Source organism: Triticum dicoccoides, chromosome 2A, assembly GCF_002162155.2.
Source record: "Triticum dicoccoides isolate Atlit2015 ecotype Zavitan chromosome 2A, WEW_v2.0, whole genome shotgun sequence".
In the NCBI taxonomy this organism is placed as follows: domain Eukaryota; kingdom Viridiplantae; phylum Streptophyta; class Magnoliopsida; order Poales; family Poaceae; genus Triticum; species Triticum dicoccoides.
In genome coordinates this window covers 50137368-50155815 of record NC_041382.1, presented here as the reverse complement: position 1 = coordinate 50155815, position 18448 = coordinate 50137368, and the positions used below count along the sequence as shown (strand labels likewise).

Genomic DNA, 18448 nt, shown 5'->3' with positions numbered 1-18448 from the left:
AATACTCCCAGCGCCGCCACTAGGTTGGGATATCACTGTCCTTCTAACCATGTATCTACAGGTTGGTTTGTCATATCGGTCTTAATGTTTGCTCCCTTGGCTTTCGGTAGTCTTAGTCATTTTCTATTTCTTTTTTCTTATCGTAATTCTGGTATGATGTAAGAATGTACTCCTATTATTTGTGGACAGTACAAATGGAAGAGCATGCCCCTTTAGTTCATTTTTTTACATTAGTATTCATTTTTTTGCGGGGATGTATTCATTGTTTTTTGCTGGTTCTTTTTATTTATTTATGACCTTAGCAATTGTTTGCACTTAATTTGTGAAGGACCAGATCATTGCTAGTAGTAGTACAAATGAGTAAATGAGAGAGATACACATAAGCTCACCCCACATTTATTTTCTACGGAGTAGTACTTCTTTTGGAGGACCTTTATTTTCCACCGACTCCACTTTATTTTATTTTTGGAAGCACCGAGAGAGACCGGTCGTCCTCCTCGTGACACAATGGCACAACCGTAATTCCGGGCAACCCCGGCCCCCCTAACTCCGCGCCGCAAACCGGGGCCCACCATACCCGCCGAGAAAAGCGACACGCCCAATCCAACTCCTATACCTTCCTCCTCCCACCTTCGCCGACGCCGCTCGCCCCCGAATTTCCGATGGGAGCGGCGGCCGCGCACCACGAATAACCAACCATGGAGCCCCCCACCGTCCCCAATTACCCGCCCCCCGCTTCTGCGCCCGTTAGCCCCCACGCGCACGCACGCCGGACTGATTCTTCCCCGCGAGGCCGTCAGACTCAGACTGGCCGACCGACCCCGCCGCTAGACTCGTGAGCGCGACGTGGCTCAGGTCCGCATGGAGCCGGCGGCGAAGAAGTGGCACGGGAAGGGGCTCCTGACGCGCGCGCTGCTCCTCGGCGTCGCCGCGCTCGCGCTGCGCCTGCTGTACGGGGCGTTCGTGACCGTGGGCGGCGGGTGGGCGCCCGACCCGGCCGTGCCGTCCACCGCGGCGGTCGGGAGGAGGACCCACGCGCAGGCCGCGGCGGCCGCCGGGTCGCCGGAGGCGTGGCGCAGCCACGGGTGGCGCCTGGCGGTGGAGTTCCACGCCGAGGTCCTCGGGCGGCACCTCGCCGACGGCCTCCTCGCGCCGTCCTCCCGCGCCGTGTGCCTCGGCGGGGCCCAGCAGGCGCTCGCGCTGCGGGAGCTCGGCGTGGCCGGGGCCGTCGCCGTCGCCAGGAGGCGCTCCCCGCCGCTCGCCGTCGCCGGGGACGACCGCCGCCTGCCGTTCGAGCCCTCCTCCGTCGACTTCGTCTTCGCAGGCCGCGCCCTCGACTCGTCCAAGCGCCCGGCCGACCTCGCCGGCGAGGCCGCGCGGATCTTGAGGCCGGAGGGCCACCTCGTCGTGCTCACCTCCAGCGCCGCCGACGCCTACAGCCTCCGCTCGCTTCAGGCGCTCTTCCCGTCGCTGCGGCTGGCCCGATCCCGCGAGATCAACTGCCCCGACGCGTCCACCCTCCGTGAACTGGTCTTCCAGAAGCTTCAGCCTACTACGGCGTCCACCTCCACTGAAAATTCAGCCAACAACTGCACAATTGGGGATCACAAGATGGAGCTCCTGTCGCACGCGGAGCCGCTGATCCTGGAAGAGCCTCTCAAGCCATGGCTGACGCTGAAGCGAAACATCCAGAACATCAAGTACCTTCCAGAGCTCGCCGACATCAGCTTCAAGCGCCGGTACGTGTACGTTGATCTCGGCTCGCGCAGCTACGGATCCAGCATCGGCAGCTGGTTCCGGAAGCAGTACCCCAAGCAGAACCACACCTTCGAGGTGTTCGCCATCGAGGCCGACCCGACGTTCCACCCTGATTACGCCACAAGGAAGGGGGTCACATTGCTTCCCTATGCCGCCTGGGTCAAGAATGACACGCTCAGCTTCGAGATCAATGGCGACCCTGGGAAGGAGGATGAGGCTAAGGCCAGTGGCCGTGGCATGGGGCGCATCCGCCCCACGGCCGGCAAGAAGATGTCCGGCAAGGTGCGCAGCGTGCAGGCATTTGATTTCGCCGAGTGGCTGAAGCAGACGGTATCGGAGCAGGACTACGTGGTGATGAAGATGGATGTGGAGGGGACTGAGTTTGACTTGATCCCGAGGCTCTTCGACACGGGCGCGATCTGCTTGGTCGACGAGGTGTTCCTCGAGTGCCATTACAACCGGTGGCAAAGGTGCTGCCCTGGCGAGCGGTCGCCCAAGTATCAGAACACATACGAGGAGTGCCTGGAGCTCTTCAGCTCGCTCCGGGAGAGCGGCGTTCTTGTGCATCAGTGGTTTTGATTGCTGCCATACACATTCAGAGTTGCTGCAGATAGGGTTCGACTACAGAGGACAAAAGGGTTTCATACTTCCAGTACATGTTTGATTTCCAAAGTATATTAGTTTCATTGTGAAGATAGATAGAGATTAAGGGATTTGGTCTATTCTCTGTTGGTTAGTTAGTTAGACCTTGTAGTTAAAAGAAGATTTGAGGAAAAGAAAGGAAGCGTTTAACTGCATTCCCAGTAAAATTCTGCGGATTGCTATTGTTACTGTTATTGAGCAAAGGAATTAAATCAATTTAGATTCATTCGATTGGTGAATTGCCGAAACTATGTTCACTTCCCCTGTGTTATTTTGTTAGGTGGTTCTTGCAGCTCTATTTGTATTACTGCACTGTGTTCATCACATTTGTTTGCTGTAGAAATCAAATTGTTTCAGGAATTTTAGGTGTGCCCAACTCTATGCTGAATGGGTGAACAAAACCGAAAAGGCGGTTGTGCATTTTGTGGTGCCTTTCTTCTGCCATGACTCTCAACAAGCCACAACTGCCTGGTTCGTGGCATCCGCGGAACCTGAATTTCTGTATTCAGCCCTATTGCTCTGTTCTCCAAGCCAAGCATATCTATTTGCTCGTGCCTGCATTACCTCTGTTTAGCTACAAGATGGGCTACTGCAATTGCAGTAATCGGTTAGTTTATCAAGTCCACTGATCTGATCACAATATATCAGGTTCAAGTATTTTTCAGTTGCTATGCTGGTGCAGACATGCGTGTGTGCCTTCGCTGTAATCGTCCAAGCATCTATTCTCCTGCACTGCACACGTATCTCCAGGTTTTGGTTTTTACTCCAAACAAGAGCCGCATGTGCGTTTGCTTGTGGGGAATGTTTCTAAACATCGTGGAAGATCCAGGTATGTCTGGCCTTATTTGTTGGTCGCTGCCACTGGGGTGGTTTTATTTCCTTTTTGTTGCCAAAGATAGTACGTGCCCTTTTGGCCCTGGAATGTGCTGTGCCTGTTTCTGGGTGGTGGCCCGGTGGCTGGGTGGGTGGTGCACATGGCCAGCGCGGCATCTCGATGGCTGGCTGGGGCTGCAAGCTACTAGTACTATTTCCGTATGATTCGTTGCTCTCTGTCTGGATTGCTTCGGAGTGCACGCATGCATGATGTGTTTATTCTTTTTTTATTTCTCACATGGATTTACTTGTGGTTGTACTTTTATAAAGAGTTAAATGCACCGGAGGTCTTAAAGGCTTTGTCGGGGTGTCACTTTAAGTCGTCTTTCTTCCAAATGCACTTTTAGGTCCTAATTATTAATTGGTTCACATGAGGCCCTTTTTCACGAGGGCTCGCGGACCAGCTATAACACCCCGGATATGATTTACCTAATATGTAATCCAACTTTTGCCGTTTCCGGCGTTAAGTTATTTTATTTTCTCGGGTTCGGGTTTTGTCTCCGTGTATTGTTGTCGTTGTCATGCATCTCATATCATGTCATCATATGCATTGCATTTGCATATGTGTTCATCTCATGCATCCGAGCATTTTCCCCGTTGTCCATTTTGCATTTCGACGCTCCGTTCTCCTCCGGTGGTCACTTCTACCTTTCTTTCGTGTATGGGGATTAAACATTTCCGGATTGGACCGAGACTTGCCAAGCGGCCTTGGTTTACTACCGGTAGACCGCCTGTCAAGTTTCGTACCATTTGGACTTCGTTTGATGCTCCAACGGTTAACCGAGGGACCGAAAAGGCCTCGTGTGTGTTGCAGCCCAACACCCTTCCAATTTGGCCCAAAACCCACCAAAACCCTCTCCATCATCTAGGGTGTTCAATCACGATCGCCTGGCCGAAAACCGCACCTCATTTGGACACTCCTAGCTCCCTCTATGCCTATAAATACCTTCCACATTCGAAATCACGGGTGAAACCCTAGTCGCCTCCCACCTCTTGCCGCCGGACGCGTCCGCTCGGGCCGGACACGTCCGACCCAGCCGTCGCCGCCACGTGTCCGCCTCCCATTCGCCCGCGCGCCGCCCCACATCGCCGGCCCGGAGAGCCCAGGGCGGGCCCTCCCGGCCCATGCGCGCCCGCCTCCGCCTGCCTCGACCGGTCCGCGCCCGCCGCCGTCTTCCTCGGCCCCGGCCGCCGCCGCCCGGCGCGCCATCGCCATCGGACCTCGCCCCGCCGCCACAAGTCCTCGCCGGCGCCCGCGCCAGGGAGAGGAGCTCCCGGCTCCGGCGACCGCGCCCGGCCGCGCCTTCTCCAGTGACGCCCTCCGCCGCCTCCGCCTCCCCAAGTTTCGGCCGGCTTCCTCTCCGGCGAGCTGCTTCGGGGACCGTGCCGGGGATCCAGATCCAGATCGGGAAACCCTAGGGTTGACCTTTTTTCTCCTAAGTCTGTAGATTATATTGCCATGTTCATCATGCCGTAACTTTGCATTCGTAGATCCGTTTTGGGCATATAGCATACCAAAATGTTCGTCTCAGAGAGCAGATCATTTCATCTCATTGCATTATTTTCATTTGAGTTCATCTTGATGCCCGAAATGCTGTTGGAAGAGTGCTATTTGAGTTAATTGTCAGATCTGCTGCTCCAAATAGCTATTTGTCATTTTTGCCATGATTATTGTGTGCATGATATGCCCCTGAGCTCTACATGTATTTTTTATATGTCTTGCCATCTTTCCAGAGGTGCAATCCATGTATTCTTGTGGTGTGTGTGGTGACTAGCACAAGCTTGCAAAGTGGTGCATTCGTTAATGCTGATTTCAGGGACTTAGCAATTCCACTAAGTCCTTGATCTGTTCTTATCAATATGCCATATGTTCACGTTGTTTTCTAGTGATCCGTGCCTCTTTTGAGGATGATCAGTAAGGATGTTTTGTTAATCTTGAAGTGCTATATCCATCCATGTCTTTGTTTGTAATTATGGAGCACCCTAGCTCGAGTCAATCGAGCTCTACTTTTGCTATTTCGTGAATCTGGGCAGATTGTCTACTTGTTAGCGATTTTGCCGAGGATGTTGTAGTTGATCCGTGCATGCTATGTCATTGTTCTTGCCATGTCTAGCTTGTATAATGTGTATTTTTGGTGGGTGTATGCTTAGATTGCCATGCCTTGCTCTGTAGTGAGTGCATCGAGCTCGTAAACATGCCTACTTGATATCTGATTTGCATGCTCCAGTTTTTTTCTAAGTCTGTGATCTGATTATGTTTTTTGCAATGTTCACATGCTTGCAATTATATTTTCTGATCCCTTTTGACTCAAGATCACTAAGGGACTTTTGTTAAGCTCTTTGAGTAGCTCCATGCCATGCTTTACTTTGTCATGTTAAGTTTCTGTAGCATCTAGTTTTCATGCTCCAAAGTATGCTACCTGATCTGAAATTCTAGACAAGTGTTAATTTCACTAAGTCTGAAATCTGTTTACCAATTGCATTTTTGCCATGCTTGTTTGAACCTGTTAATAGATGAATTGGCCGTAGCTCAGTGTTCATATTTTGTTACGTATCATGAATGGATCCCTGCCATTTATTTTGTTGCCATGTTTAGGTGTTGTAGCATGTTCATCTTGTTGCATTTAGATGGCTACTTGCTATATATCGCAGACCGATGCCATATTTGAATTGCTTGCCATTTCCAAACCGTACATTCGATTCCGGCGTTCTTTATATCGATTTCAACCGAAATCACCTCACCTTTCCAGTGGCACACTTGGATTTCCAAGTTGAGGCCAGGTTCATTCATCTCCTGTCAAATCTTGCATATGCATCACATGTCGCATCCCGCATAACATACTATGTTTGCATCATATTGTTTGAGTTTGCACGTGGTTGATTGTGTTCCGTTTGCTTGTTTGTCTTGTTTGGGTAGAGCCGGGAGACGAGTTCGCTAACGAGGAGCCCGTTGAGTTTGCTTTCGAGGATCCAGTCAACTCTGACAACTTTGCAGGCAAGATGATCATACCCTCGAAATCACTTCTATCTTTGCTTTGCTAGATGCTCGCTCTTTTGCTATGCCTATGCTACGATGCCTACCACTTACTTATCATTCCTCCCAAATTGCCATGTCAAACCTCTAACCCACCATGTCCTAGCAAACCGTTGATTGGCTATGTTACCGCTTTGCTCAGCCCCTCTTATAGCGTTGCTAGTTGCAGGTGAAGATTGGAGACCGTTCCTTGTTGGAACATTATTTTCTTGTTGGGATATCATTATATTATCTTGTTATCTTAATGCATCTATATACTTGGTAAAGGGTGGAAGGCTCGGCCTCTCGCCTAGTGTTTTGTTCCACTCTTGCCGCCCTAGTTTTCGTCATATCGGTGTTATGTTCCCGGATTTTGCGTTCCTTACGCGGTTGGGTGATAATGGGAACCCCTTGACAGTTCGCCTTGAATAAAGCTCTTCCAGCAATGCCCAACCTTGGTTTTACCATTTGCCACCTAGCCTCTTTTTCCCTTGGGTTTTCGGATCCCGAGGGTCATCTTATTTTAAACCCCCCCAGGCCAGTGCTCCTCTAAGTGTTGGTCCAACCTGTCAGCTGCCGGTGGCCACCAGGGGCAACTCTGGGCTGGCCTACCCGTACCTAAGACAATCTAAGTGTGCCCTGAGAACGAGATATGTGCAGCTCCTATCGGGATTTGTCGGCACATTCGGGCGGTGTTGCTGGTTTAGTTTTACCTTGTCGAAATGTCTTGTAACCGGGATTCCAAGTCTGATCGGGTCTTCCCGCTAGAAGGAATATCCTTCGTTGACCGTGAGAGCTTGTCATGGGCTAATTGGGACCCCCTGCAGGGATTGAACTTTTGAAAGCCGTGCCCGCGGTTATGGGCAGATGGGAATTTGTTAATGTCCGGTTGTAGATAACTTGAACCTTAACTTAATTAAAATGAATCAACTGTGTGAGTTACCGTGATGATCTCTTCTCGGCGGAGTCCGGGTAGTGAACACGATGTTGGAGTAATGCTTGCCGCAGGTTGTTCTCTAGTTATTCGTTCGCGCTTTGCCTTCTCTTCTCGCTCTCTTTTGCGAACAGGTTAGCCACCATATATGCTAGTCGCCTGCTGCAGCTCCACATATTTACCTTGCCTTATCTATAAGCTTAAATAGTCTTGATCGCGAGGGTGCGAGATTGCTGAGTCCCTGTGGCTCACAGATTACTTCCAAACCAGATGCAGGGCCTGATGACTCCGTTTCAGATGACGCGCTTGAGCTCAAGTGGGAGTTCGATGAGGACTCACGCCGTTACTATGTGTCTTTCCCTGATGATCAGTAGTGGTGCCCAGTTGGGACGATCGGGACCGTGTCGCATGTTGGGTTTATCTTTTATTTTGACACCGTAGTCGGGCCATGAGTGATTGGATGATGTAATGCTATTTATGTACTTTATTTGACGTGGCGAGTGTAAGCCAACTATGTTCCTTCCCCTTTTATTATTTATATTACATGAGATGTTGTGAAGATTGCCTTACTTGCGACATTGCTTTCAATGCGGTTATGCCTCTAAGTCGTGCTTCGACACGTAGGAGATATAGCCGCATCGAGGGCGTTACACCAGCCCATGTGCCGCGTTGACCCACGCCACGTCGACAGAGGGTCCAATCGCCAGGCGAGAAACTTCGCAAAGAGACCCCCCCCACAATCTATTTCCCCTCTCAGTGGAACCCCCTCTCCTCTTTCACGGTACTTTGGCGACATTGGAGGCGAGCGACGGCGGCAACCGAAGGTGATCTGGAGGCAATCTGAGTGGGTGCCCGTAAAGACGCCCCTTCTGCAACGACCAGTGAGCGATCCTCCTCCATGTTACCGTAAGAACCCTAATCTTGTCGATGTTCTTCTCCTGTAACTCTTCTAATATGCCATAACTCTGCCATAATCACTAGTTATAGTCCTTGATTTACTTCGATTTGCATAATCATGTTACGGACACGGCAAAAAGGACACACCACGAGCGGCTACATACTCGCCGAAGTTGGAGCTTGCATCGCTGTGCCGGCGGCGGTGCTGACGATGCTGCCATGCTCCTCATCTTCAGTTGCTTCCTTGCCGATGAGCTTGAAGTTCCGGCCTAATGAAATATTTCCCATGTGTTCGACTCCCGAAGCAATAAATGCAAGACCCTCCCTTTAATTGGACCTGCATGGTGCATGTCAAAAAAGATGCATGCATGACCACTACTATTTCTCTCTCTCATCTATGTGGATTAAATGTGGCGTGGGATTCAAAACACTTTAACTCAATTGGATTCAAAGTGAGCCTAATATAATGGAAATCTAAAAAATTTGAGATGAGCCCTCTAAACTGGAAGGAGGGGTAGCATATATGTTCTTGCATGAGAGCCAACTTTATTCATTTTTTTCAGGTATCTCTCCTACACATAGGTAAAAATGACATGAAAGCGGGCTATAAGAACATCTATAGCCGGCATCCTTGTATCCTCCTCAAACATCTGCAGGCGCGCCCGGTCACAGGAGAGAGAAAGAAAAAAAAGTGACCCAACTAGACTCCTCATATCATCATTATACGTCTGGGCTGTCCGCGAACCCTCATATAGAACAAATGTAGAAAGGATATGAGGGCTCATGGACATGCCCCGGTCAATCCGCTACATAGGACAGACGCGTCCCATCTCGGACCACCTTTTCTCTTTCTTTCTTTATTCATTCTTTTCGTTCTCTCTGTTTATCTGCACCAATCACATGCAAGTGACCAGATATATGCAGAATAATAATAAAGAGTGTGGTTGTATGGACAGACAATTAGGGGTTTAAAAACGAACACACCTGGTCACTGACTAGGCACGTCCACGGATGTTTAGGAGTCATATTTGCTAAGTCGGGACTGTAGATGCACTAAGCCCATTATTATACTTGCTCATAGTGAGGTGAGAAGAGATCTCGCATTTTCTCCACTTTTTGAGGTAGGACTAATGATTACCCTCCTCTTACCATTTATTCATAGACCTTAATTTTTTTTAGAAAATGTATACATGGCGATATATCTATACCTCTATACCTACTAATAAAACAAGGTGCGTTTCTTTAATTTTTTCATCTGTTCACCATCGAAAAGATTTTTTTCAATTCGAGGTGGTACTAAATTTTTGTGCATCTGTCCGCTAGAAAACAAAAAAAAGGTTTGTCCAGAATTCCGCAATTGGGCGAGGCGCACTCCGGCCCAATGAAGCCAGCCCGGTTATTATTGTCCATGCAGTTGGGAAGATGGTATTTGTCGCATGGAGCGACAAATAGTTGAAGTTTCCCAGATGGCACCTAAGACTGGGCCGGCCTGCTTCCCCTTTTTCGTTGTTCTATTTTTATTTTTATTTTTCTGTTCTTTTCTCTTTCTCTTTTATATTTCTTTTTCCATTTTTATGATTTACTTTTATTTTCTTTGTGAAGTGCAAATTGACAAAAATATTCGAAATTTCCATTTATTTTCAAATATTAAAAAATTGTCAGAATTTCAAAATTTTGTTACTGTTTTGAGAAAGGTTCAAAACTGTTACAAAATTCCCGTTTTGAAATTTTCTCAATATTCAAAAAATGTTCTTTTTTTCAAACTTCTTCGAGATTTTTTTATAAAATGTTCCATCTTTTAAAATATTCTTGTTTTAGTGAAATTTTCACAAATGCAAAATTATATTTGTGTATAACGCATTTTCTATTTTTTAATGTTTTTTTAAATTTACATGTTCCAAAATATTGTTTGTGAATTTCAAAAACTATTCATGTTTCTAATTTTGTTCGTGTTTTTCCAAAAATATTGGATTTTTCAAAAAAAAATCTTCACGTTTTCTGAAAATTGTTCGGGATTTAAAAAAATTGTTCATGTTTCCAACAATATTCGCCAATTCATATTTTTGGAATGTTAAAAAAATAATATTCGTAATCTGATGCTATAGTATTTTCTTAAATATTCGCGCTGACCATTGGTTAGCGTTGCGCGTTCGTTCTATGCTGGTTGACTATAAATCCAAAAAATCATGTACACGTACCAATAAAATAGAATATGTTGTTTGGCTTTAATTATAGCAAATTATGGGCACTTGAGCACTAACATAATCAAAGGGAATAAACGACAAAAAGAAGGGACATTCATGCCTGATTATGCTAATGAAATGAGATTTATGCACTGTAATTAATAATCCGCCGGTTACGCCGTCGTAGGGATAGAGGGGTCGAAGCAACCGTGCACCGAAGATCGCCGCGCAACCACCAAATGAGGAGGCAGACACAACCTCAAGATGGAGACGGACCCGGAGGAAAAAGGGCATGAGTTGGGTGCTCGCCACCATGCCGACCAACCCCACCACTATCAAGATTTCACGTGTCAACATGTCCAACGAGAAGACCATAACTCCTTACTCCGTCAAATATCATTGTGGAGACCTTTTTTAGACGCATCAATTTTTTTTCCTGTTGCTTCACGCAAAAAAAAAAAAGAATCTCCCGTTACAACTCACGGGCATGTGTGCTTCATTCATAGAGGGCGATTATGCAGAGTCTTGTGGTGCTGTGATCCGTGATCATCGGGGATCTTTCATGTCGGCGTCCACAACGAGATTAGAACATGTAGCTGATGTATTCACGACAGAAAGCGACATCTTTGCTTGAAGGATTGAAGCTAACAAGAGATACGAAATGCAATAACTTGATGGTGAGATCGGATAATATCACGGTGGTGGATGCACTTAGATTCAACGAAGGTTATTCTATGGTGGCAGCACCGGTTCTTGATGAATGCCGTAGTTATCTAGTAGATTTTGGAAGGTTTACTATTAAGCATTGTATTAGAGAGTCAAATTATGTATCTCATGCGCTGGCTAAATGGGGACGTGCTAATAATCCATCTCATTGAATTGATGCCCCATCCGATTTCATTGTGACTCTACTGACAGACGATATATTCGTCCTTTGATTAATATAAAATAAGTTTTCCTAAAAAAACATATTGTATGTGCATGCACGTAAATGAACATGTTTACTCCTCCAAATCAAATGCAGAAGCAGTAAACATGTTCACATTTGGAAGCCAGCCGCGCAGTATTTACTCCTCCAACACTGGTCAATGCAGCGGACCCACCAGAGCTCGCCCGCATCCCTATGATCGCGCGCGCCCCCCTCTCTCTCTCTCTCTCTCTTCCTCCTCCTCCTGCTGCTACTGCTGGCTGCTCCGTCACGTCCCGTCGCCGCTGCCATTTGTTGCTGCTTCGCCTCTTCCCCAGACGAGCGTGTGCACTCGAGTACTTGGCCTGACCGCACCTCAGCGAAGAGACCCAGAGGCCAGAGCCTTCTCCTCCGCCCTCCCCTTGCTCCCCTTCCACACTCATCTCTCCAAGAACCTTCTACAATCTACATGGTCGCCTCCGCCCGCCTGGGCAATCGCAATCTACGTTCCCCTCTTTAGCTCCGCCGCCGGCAACCATTGCCCCTCGTCGCTAGATTGGTTTTGCGGCCGGCAGCTAGCGGCGCCTCCTCCCATTCCGTCGGTACGTCCGGGGAGGATATGCTCTGTTTCCGTCGATTCTTGCTCTCGTGTATGGGGCGTCTCTGGTCGATCGACGCAGGAAATAGGCTTAAATAAGCATGGATCCACCGGCGCTTCGAGTTTGTTCTGTTCCGTCGCAGATTCTCTCATCTTTTTTCTGTTTCACCAGATCGAATCCGTGTTTTGTTTGCTCTTAAACACGATTTCTTTTCTTGGATAAGCAGCACTAGACAATTTGTTTTTCGTCACATTTATTAGTAGTATCGGTTCGGCACTAGTACATGAATCTTGCATTTTCTCGAGAAAAATAGAGTAAACGAATCTGCATGCATATGGAGATACTCCGTAGAAGAGTGCGGAATTTATTCACCATAGATCGTGCTTTGAGATTCTCACGTTGTATGTCGCTATATTTGTAGGAGTACCACTCTCTCTGCATGCATATGGAGCATTTGTTTGTGCAAATCAATTTGTATGTATGTTCAGCGTAGGAAAATAATTAACGATTAAGTGATAGTCGAATCTCGACCTCCTTTTCTTTTTGCGAGGAGTCGAATCTAGACCTCTTGGATCTTCGTTTTGTTCCGTCGCAGATTCTCTCACCTTATTTGTGTTTCAGCAAAAAATAGTATCAGTACATGAATCTTGCATTTTTCTGGAGAAAAGAAGAGTGATGTAGATATTTATGATAGTGTGGAATTTATTCACCATAGATCGTGCTTTGAGATTCTCACGTTTTATGTCGCTATATTATGCACCATTGTGCTCTCTCTATGATGAATTAATTCATATTTTGCTTGTGCAAATCCATTTAATTGTATATATTCTGCGTTGGAAGATAACTAATGATTAAGTAATAATCAAATCTAGATCTCGTTGCTCAATCTTTTAAGATGTGAAATGAGATGTGCTACAACGAAGATGACGAGAACATGCGAATCTCAAAGCATGAACTGATGCTAGATTTAGGGGTTGTATGGCCCACCGGGGGCAGACATGTACTGTCCATTTAGAATATTGTTGATCAAAAAATTCAGATTTCTTTTTCGGTATGAAGCAAACCATTACAAAATTCTGCTTAGCAGGCAGTTGAATTTCACATCATGAGGTGCTAAGCTACATGGCTGAAGATACGCTCAAGGGAGGACCTAAAGGTCGCCGGAGCCATCCCATCAGTGAAACCTGTAAGCAAGTAGCATGGCAATTATCCATTAAACACTGCTAGGATCAAATATCTATATATAACTTTACATAAAAAATTATCTATATATAACTGAATATCTCCTTTGCTTGCAGCATTTGAAGCATTTTATGATGGCTCATGGCATGGAGTTAATTGTATAAGGGTCAGGGATGGTGGTCTGTTCGTTAAATTTATCTACTCTGGTTCCACAGTCGAGCATAATGTGGATGGGGATCATCTGCGCCTACGTTCCAGAAGGGCTACGTACTTTGACTGCTCACATGTTCTCAAGCCGGGTGTTGATATCTGTGTACAATCGTCTTATCAACTGCAAGGAAGTGCGACTGGGGAAATGAAATCTTCGGTATGTCAACCTACTATTTATGATTAATTGTAAAAGCTTTACATACCCATTCTGTTTTATCTTCAAAAGGTACACAGTAATGAATTTTTAGGAACAAAAAAAAACATAATGTGTTGAATATGAAGACTTGAATGCAAAAGCCATACCATCATCTGTTATGCACGTAATTTAATATCAGTATTTTTTCTCACACACAGACCCAAATGTGTGGCTTCTTGTATTAGAAGAAACTTTAAGATGACAAAAACCCTACTACAAAAGAAGGAACCAAGAGTTTAAACTACCAACGAACTGTATAGGGAAAACTGCATCATATCTTGATTACTTTATTCTCTTATACATGCAGATGTTACTGTGTCATGATGCAAGGCTCATCACAATCAAGAGAAATCATATTGAAGATCAGTGTCTCTGCTTGTTTGTTATTATGCTCTACAAGAACCAATGTCCTGACAATACAGAAAATGGACAAGTGATATCTGATAGAAGAGAGCAGCTGGTGACCCTAAACAATATCTTCCTCTTGCAAAAGCTCCAACCTAAGGAGCTCCATGAGGGAAGCGTACAATGGAGTTGTGCAGAGGACTGCCTTTCTCACAACAGAAGCAAGCTGTTAAGTGCAAGATTCTCCCAAGAAATTGCACATCTCGTAGTTTTGTCTATCCTGAATGGAATGGAGTTCAGCATCAAGTTGGTAGAAGGAAACATCATCTACAGAATCATCAAAGGAGGCCGAGCGCGTTGCAATATTGATTCCATCAGCACACCTCCAGGCTTTGGCAACAGCATGGAGATAGTTTCATTCCAACTACGCAATGAGGCTTTATGCCCAATTATCAGGAATATCCCTGTCACTCATGCAAAGAAGCACAATCTCACAGAAGGCATGAGATTCACTATGAAGGCTGAATTGGATGGTCAATTGGAAGACAGGAGATTTACGGTCAAGACTGAGTTGGATGGTCTATTGGATGTTTTCTCGTATGAACAAGTGGATTTGAGGCGCTCAAAGCGTCGGAAAACTCAAGCAGAGCGCTTTACTAGCTATGATACGCCTAATTTTGGTCGTGACAGGTGGAAGAGACGTGATGCGCCTTCCACCAAGCATGGCAATTCACAAAGAGCTTTGCGGAGATTTACGGTCAAGACTGAGTTGGATGGTCTATTGGATGTTTTCTCGTATGAACAAGTGGATTTGAGGCGCTCAAAGCGTCGGAAAACTCAAGCAGAGCGCTTTACTAGCTATGATACGCCTAATTTTGGTCGTGACAGGTGGAAGAGACGTGATGCGCCTTCCACCAAGCATGGCAATTCACAAAGAGCTTTGCGTCAAGATTCACCGGTTAAAGTAGAATCAACCTATGCAGAGGTCCCAGTGAATATCATACGGAAACAAACAAATGCAACCGTTTTCATGGTCAAGGAAAACCCAAACACCACAGAAGGGAAGCACAAGAGCACAGCAAGGATAACTCCTGTTAAGGAAAAACCCAGCTCTGTGGAAGTTAAGGAGGAGAGTACAGTTGAAGAAAGATCTCCGGGTCCTCATGTTCCACGGACACCTGCAAAGAGTAAGGAGAAGAATCTTCGCCCCCCTTTATCTCTTTGGCGGAAGTCATTTACTTCATCACGCAGCCTAAATGGCAATTCTGAGCCAGCATTTGGTCGTAAAAGGAAGGAACACATGTGCGAAAGAGAATACAAGAAAATGATAAACCAATGCATAGGAAACATCCAGAGTGAAATGAAGAGGGACTTTGAGTTCAATCTAGGTGCTCCGATGATGAATTACGGTCAAGATTTTTACGGAGAAGTGAATTTTACATGGCCAGCTTCTGCTGATAATGACAGTCAAGAAGAGAAAGATGGTCTTGAGGAATTTTGGAAAGAAATGGACCACTCATTGACCACACTAGCGCTTGAGAAAAATCAGGTACGCTTTGTATTTCTTTTATAATTTTCAACTTTCTCGTGAAATGATTTTTAACTTCTCGTGAAAATGGAGGACCTTGAATTTGGAAATATGCAAGCAGCTGTGTCCCTTTTGTGGCTATGAACATCTTTGTTCTTATCTTATTTAAGATACTGAGATAGTTCTCATTCTGAATTCCTGATATACTCAAGCCTGAGTCTGTTTGTACTTCTGAAAAAGCTATCTATGAAACCTTAGGGATTATGAGATATTTTTGGGATAATTTTAATGTTAACCAAAACCATCTTTTTTGCTTGATATTTCCTTATTATCTGCTACTAAATTGGCCAATTAGGAAAGACGAACCGTGGGAACTCGCTAAAAGTTGTACATCTACTCCTACATCACAAGTCTTTTTGGTTGCAATATGATAAATTATTTTAAGTGCAATGTTCAACATGCTGTGACATAGTAACATTTTGGTATGTTATGTCATTTGACTGATCATTGTTGCTTCTAGCAACTTAGCATATAAAAGGATGTATACAAATAATGGATCAAAGGAAATTTGTTAGCGCGCCCTTGCAATCATAATGCCGTGAATTACTTGATGTTCTTCATAAAAAAAAGTATGTCATGCTACTCATTTTTTTCCGCACTTTGAGAATAAGAACAGATACAATTTTCAGGACTCACATTCAGAAGCAGTTCATCAAACCACTGCCGGTTTAGGTAAAAGTGAAGAAAATCCATGTGATCATGACTGCATGCTGGACGAGGGGCTTGGACTGGTGTGCAGATTATGCAATGTTGTATGTGTGGAGATAAAGCATATCTTTCCGCAAATGGTAGGTCCAATTAAAGCAATTTCAACATCTTTTCACTGCTTTCACTTTTGACTCGTCATCGACAGGATGCATAATATATTCGTTCCATGCAGGCCAATGGTAATGGCTATAACAAGGAGAGACCTGGATGCCGCAATTTGGATCATGATGATCTTGTGCTTGATCCTTCTCTTCTTGCAATCTTGGGACCAGAGTTTTCAGAACTGAGGGGCTCCGGGAACCTGTGGGGTTTAATACCAGATCTTGAGCCTAAACTACTTCCTCACCAAAGGAATGCATTTGAATTCATTTGGAAGAACTTGGCAGGATCGCTGCAACTTGAGGAAATGTATAATCCAACAGCCAGTACCGGTGGCTGTGTGGTTGCACATACTCCTGGATCAGGAAAAACTCTGCTGCTGATCTCATTTCTTGTCAGTTACTTGAAAGTTCACCCGAGAAGCCGGCCATTGGTGCTTACTCCAAAATCTGCTATCCATACATGGATGAGAGAATTTGAGAAATGGGGCATTTCACTTCCTCTGCATGTGCTTCACCAGACTGACAAAAGAGGCAAGCCAATGGGGCCTATTGATCCTAGGCTGCAGGCAATTTTAAGCAATTTTCGCCGACCGAACTGGAAAAATATTTGCCTTGTGGATCGGCTGGACAAGTTATGCAAGTGGCATGAGCATCCAAGTGTTCTCCTCATGACATACTCATCTTTCTTACGTCTGGCCAAAGAAAACTCAAGAATGCCGCAGCGAGCATTCATGGCGCAAGTCCTGATCAACGACCCTGGGCTGTTGATCCTCGACGAGGGACACAACCCGAGGAGCAACAAATCCAAGTTGAGGAGGGTGCTGATGAAGGTGAAGACTGAGTTTAGAATCCTCATGTCTGGTACAGTCTTCCAGAATAACTTTGAAGAGTATTTCAACACCCTATCTCTGGCCAGACCTCGGTTTGTCGACGATGTTATGACTGCGCTTGTCCCAGAAAGGAAGAAGGAGACAAGGGGCAGGAGAGCTAAACATAGAGAAGCAGTGGCAAGGCGCATCTTCGTGGACAGAGTTGGGCAGATGATCGAGTCCAGCGACAACTGGGACCGGGCAGGTGGTATCAGTTTGTTAAACAAGCTTACATGTGGGTTCATCGATTCATTCGAAGGGTCAAAGCTAAGGAGCCTTCCAGGGATACATGTATATACAATTTTCATGAAACCCACTGAAATTCAAGAGGATATACTTTCAAGAATATCGATGGCCACGTCATGCGGCGGCCGTTACCTTCTCGAGGTTGAGCTGCTCATCACGATTGCGTCTATCCATCCATGGCTCATAAAAACAATCAAATCTTGTAGCACTTACTTCACTCCAGAAGAATTGCATAAAGTTGACAAGTACAAGAGGGACTTTGCTGTCGGTTGCAAGGCGAAGTTTGTCATCGATCTGCTGCACAAGTCGTCGTACAGGGGGGAGAGGGTGCTGCTATTCTGCCACAACGTGTCCCCGATAAGCTTTCTTGTCGAGTTGATCGAGAATGTGTTCGGATGGCGCCTCGGGGAGGAAGTCCTGGTGCTCCAAGGTGATCAGGAGCTGCCCGTCCGCTCCGACGTCATGGACAAATTCAACACTGACAGTCAGGGTAAGAGGAAGGTGCTCATTGCTTCGACGACAGCCTGCGCCGAGGGCATCAGCTTGACAGGTGCATCAAGGTTGGTCATGCTGGATTCAGAGTGGAACCACTCCAAGACCAGGCAGGCGATCGCGCGGGCATTCAGGCCCGGCCAGGAGAGGACCGTGTATGTCTACCTTCTGGTGGCATCTGGTACATGGGAGGAGGATAAGTACAGCCGCAACAGGAGGAAGGCTTGGATGGCGAAGATGGTCTTCCACGGACGCTATTTTGATGATCCGCTACGGAACACGGTGACTGATATTGATGATGACCTTCTCGAGGAGCTTGCTGATGAAGACAAGACCAAAACCTTCCATATGATAGTTAAGCAGGACTGACCGGCCAAAAGGATGCTCTATCTCTCCTGTCCCTCTCTCCTACATGGCTATTTTGTTGGCCTGATCTGTTCTAGACCTGTGCCGTCGCGTTTATGTGAGACCTCGTGTATATATAGCATATGTGGACATGCTCTAATCTAATGTGAACTTCTCTGGTATTTTGTAATGCTCCTCTGTTGATTCTAGCACAGATGGTTCTCTGCACTAGATGACCAGTTACAGAGATCTGCACAAAACTGAGACTCAACAGCAACAGCTTGTTTTCTTCGGCATATGAGGCTTCATATTCGTCGACGACAGGTACGTATGTGTAACCCCCTTTTGTTTGTTGCAACT

At 46.2% G+C, this 18448-nt stretch overlaps 2 protein-coding genes across 2 annotated transcripts; both read left to right on the top strand.

The window, feature by feature from the left end:
- The first annotated feature begins 638 nt into the window (after positions 1-638).
- Positions 639-2657, top strand: LOC119353152. The gene has a single exon (XM_037619743.1). It carries the CDS (start codon positions 862-864, stop codon positions 2335-2337), a length of 1476 nt encoding a protein of 491 aa, XP_037475640.1. The 5' UTR covers positions 639-861; the 3' UTR covers positions 2338-2657.
- Positions 2658-12928: 10271 nt separating this feature from the next.
- LOC119358893 (SNF2 domain-containing protein CLASSY 2-like) lies at positions 12929-18112 on the top strand. Its single transcript, XM_037625291.1, has 5 exons — positions 12929-12992; positions 13105-13355; positions 13702-14429; positions 14628-15288; positions 16208-18112. The coding sequence occupies exons 1-5, from the start codon at positions 12929-12931 to the stop codon at positions 18110-18112; spliced, it is 3609 nt and encodes a 1202-aa protein (XP_037481188.1).
- Positions 18113-18448: the final 336 nt, after the last annotated feature.

What these genes read in the sequence shown, in the direction of transcription:
- LOC119353152 (XM_037619743.1), top strand. Translation starts at nt 862, where the DNA reads ATGGAGCCGGCGGCGAAGAAGTGGCACGGGAAGGGGCTCCTGACGCGC.
- LOC119358893 (XM_037625291.1), top strand. Translation starts at nt 12,929, where the DNA reads ATGGCTGAAGATACGCTCAAGGGAGGACCTAAAGGTCGCCGGAGCCAT. An exon ending in CCATCCCATCAGTGAAACCT is followed by an intron (nt 12,993 to 13,104) that starts GTAAGCAAGTAG and finishes CTTTGCTTGCAG; the next exon opens with CATTTGAAGCATTTTATGAT. An exon ending in TAGCGCTTGAGAAAAATCAG is followed by an intron (nt 15,289 to 16,207) that starts GTACGCTTTGTA and finishes CGTTCCATGCAG; the next exon opens with GCCAATGGTAATGGCTATAA.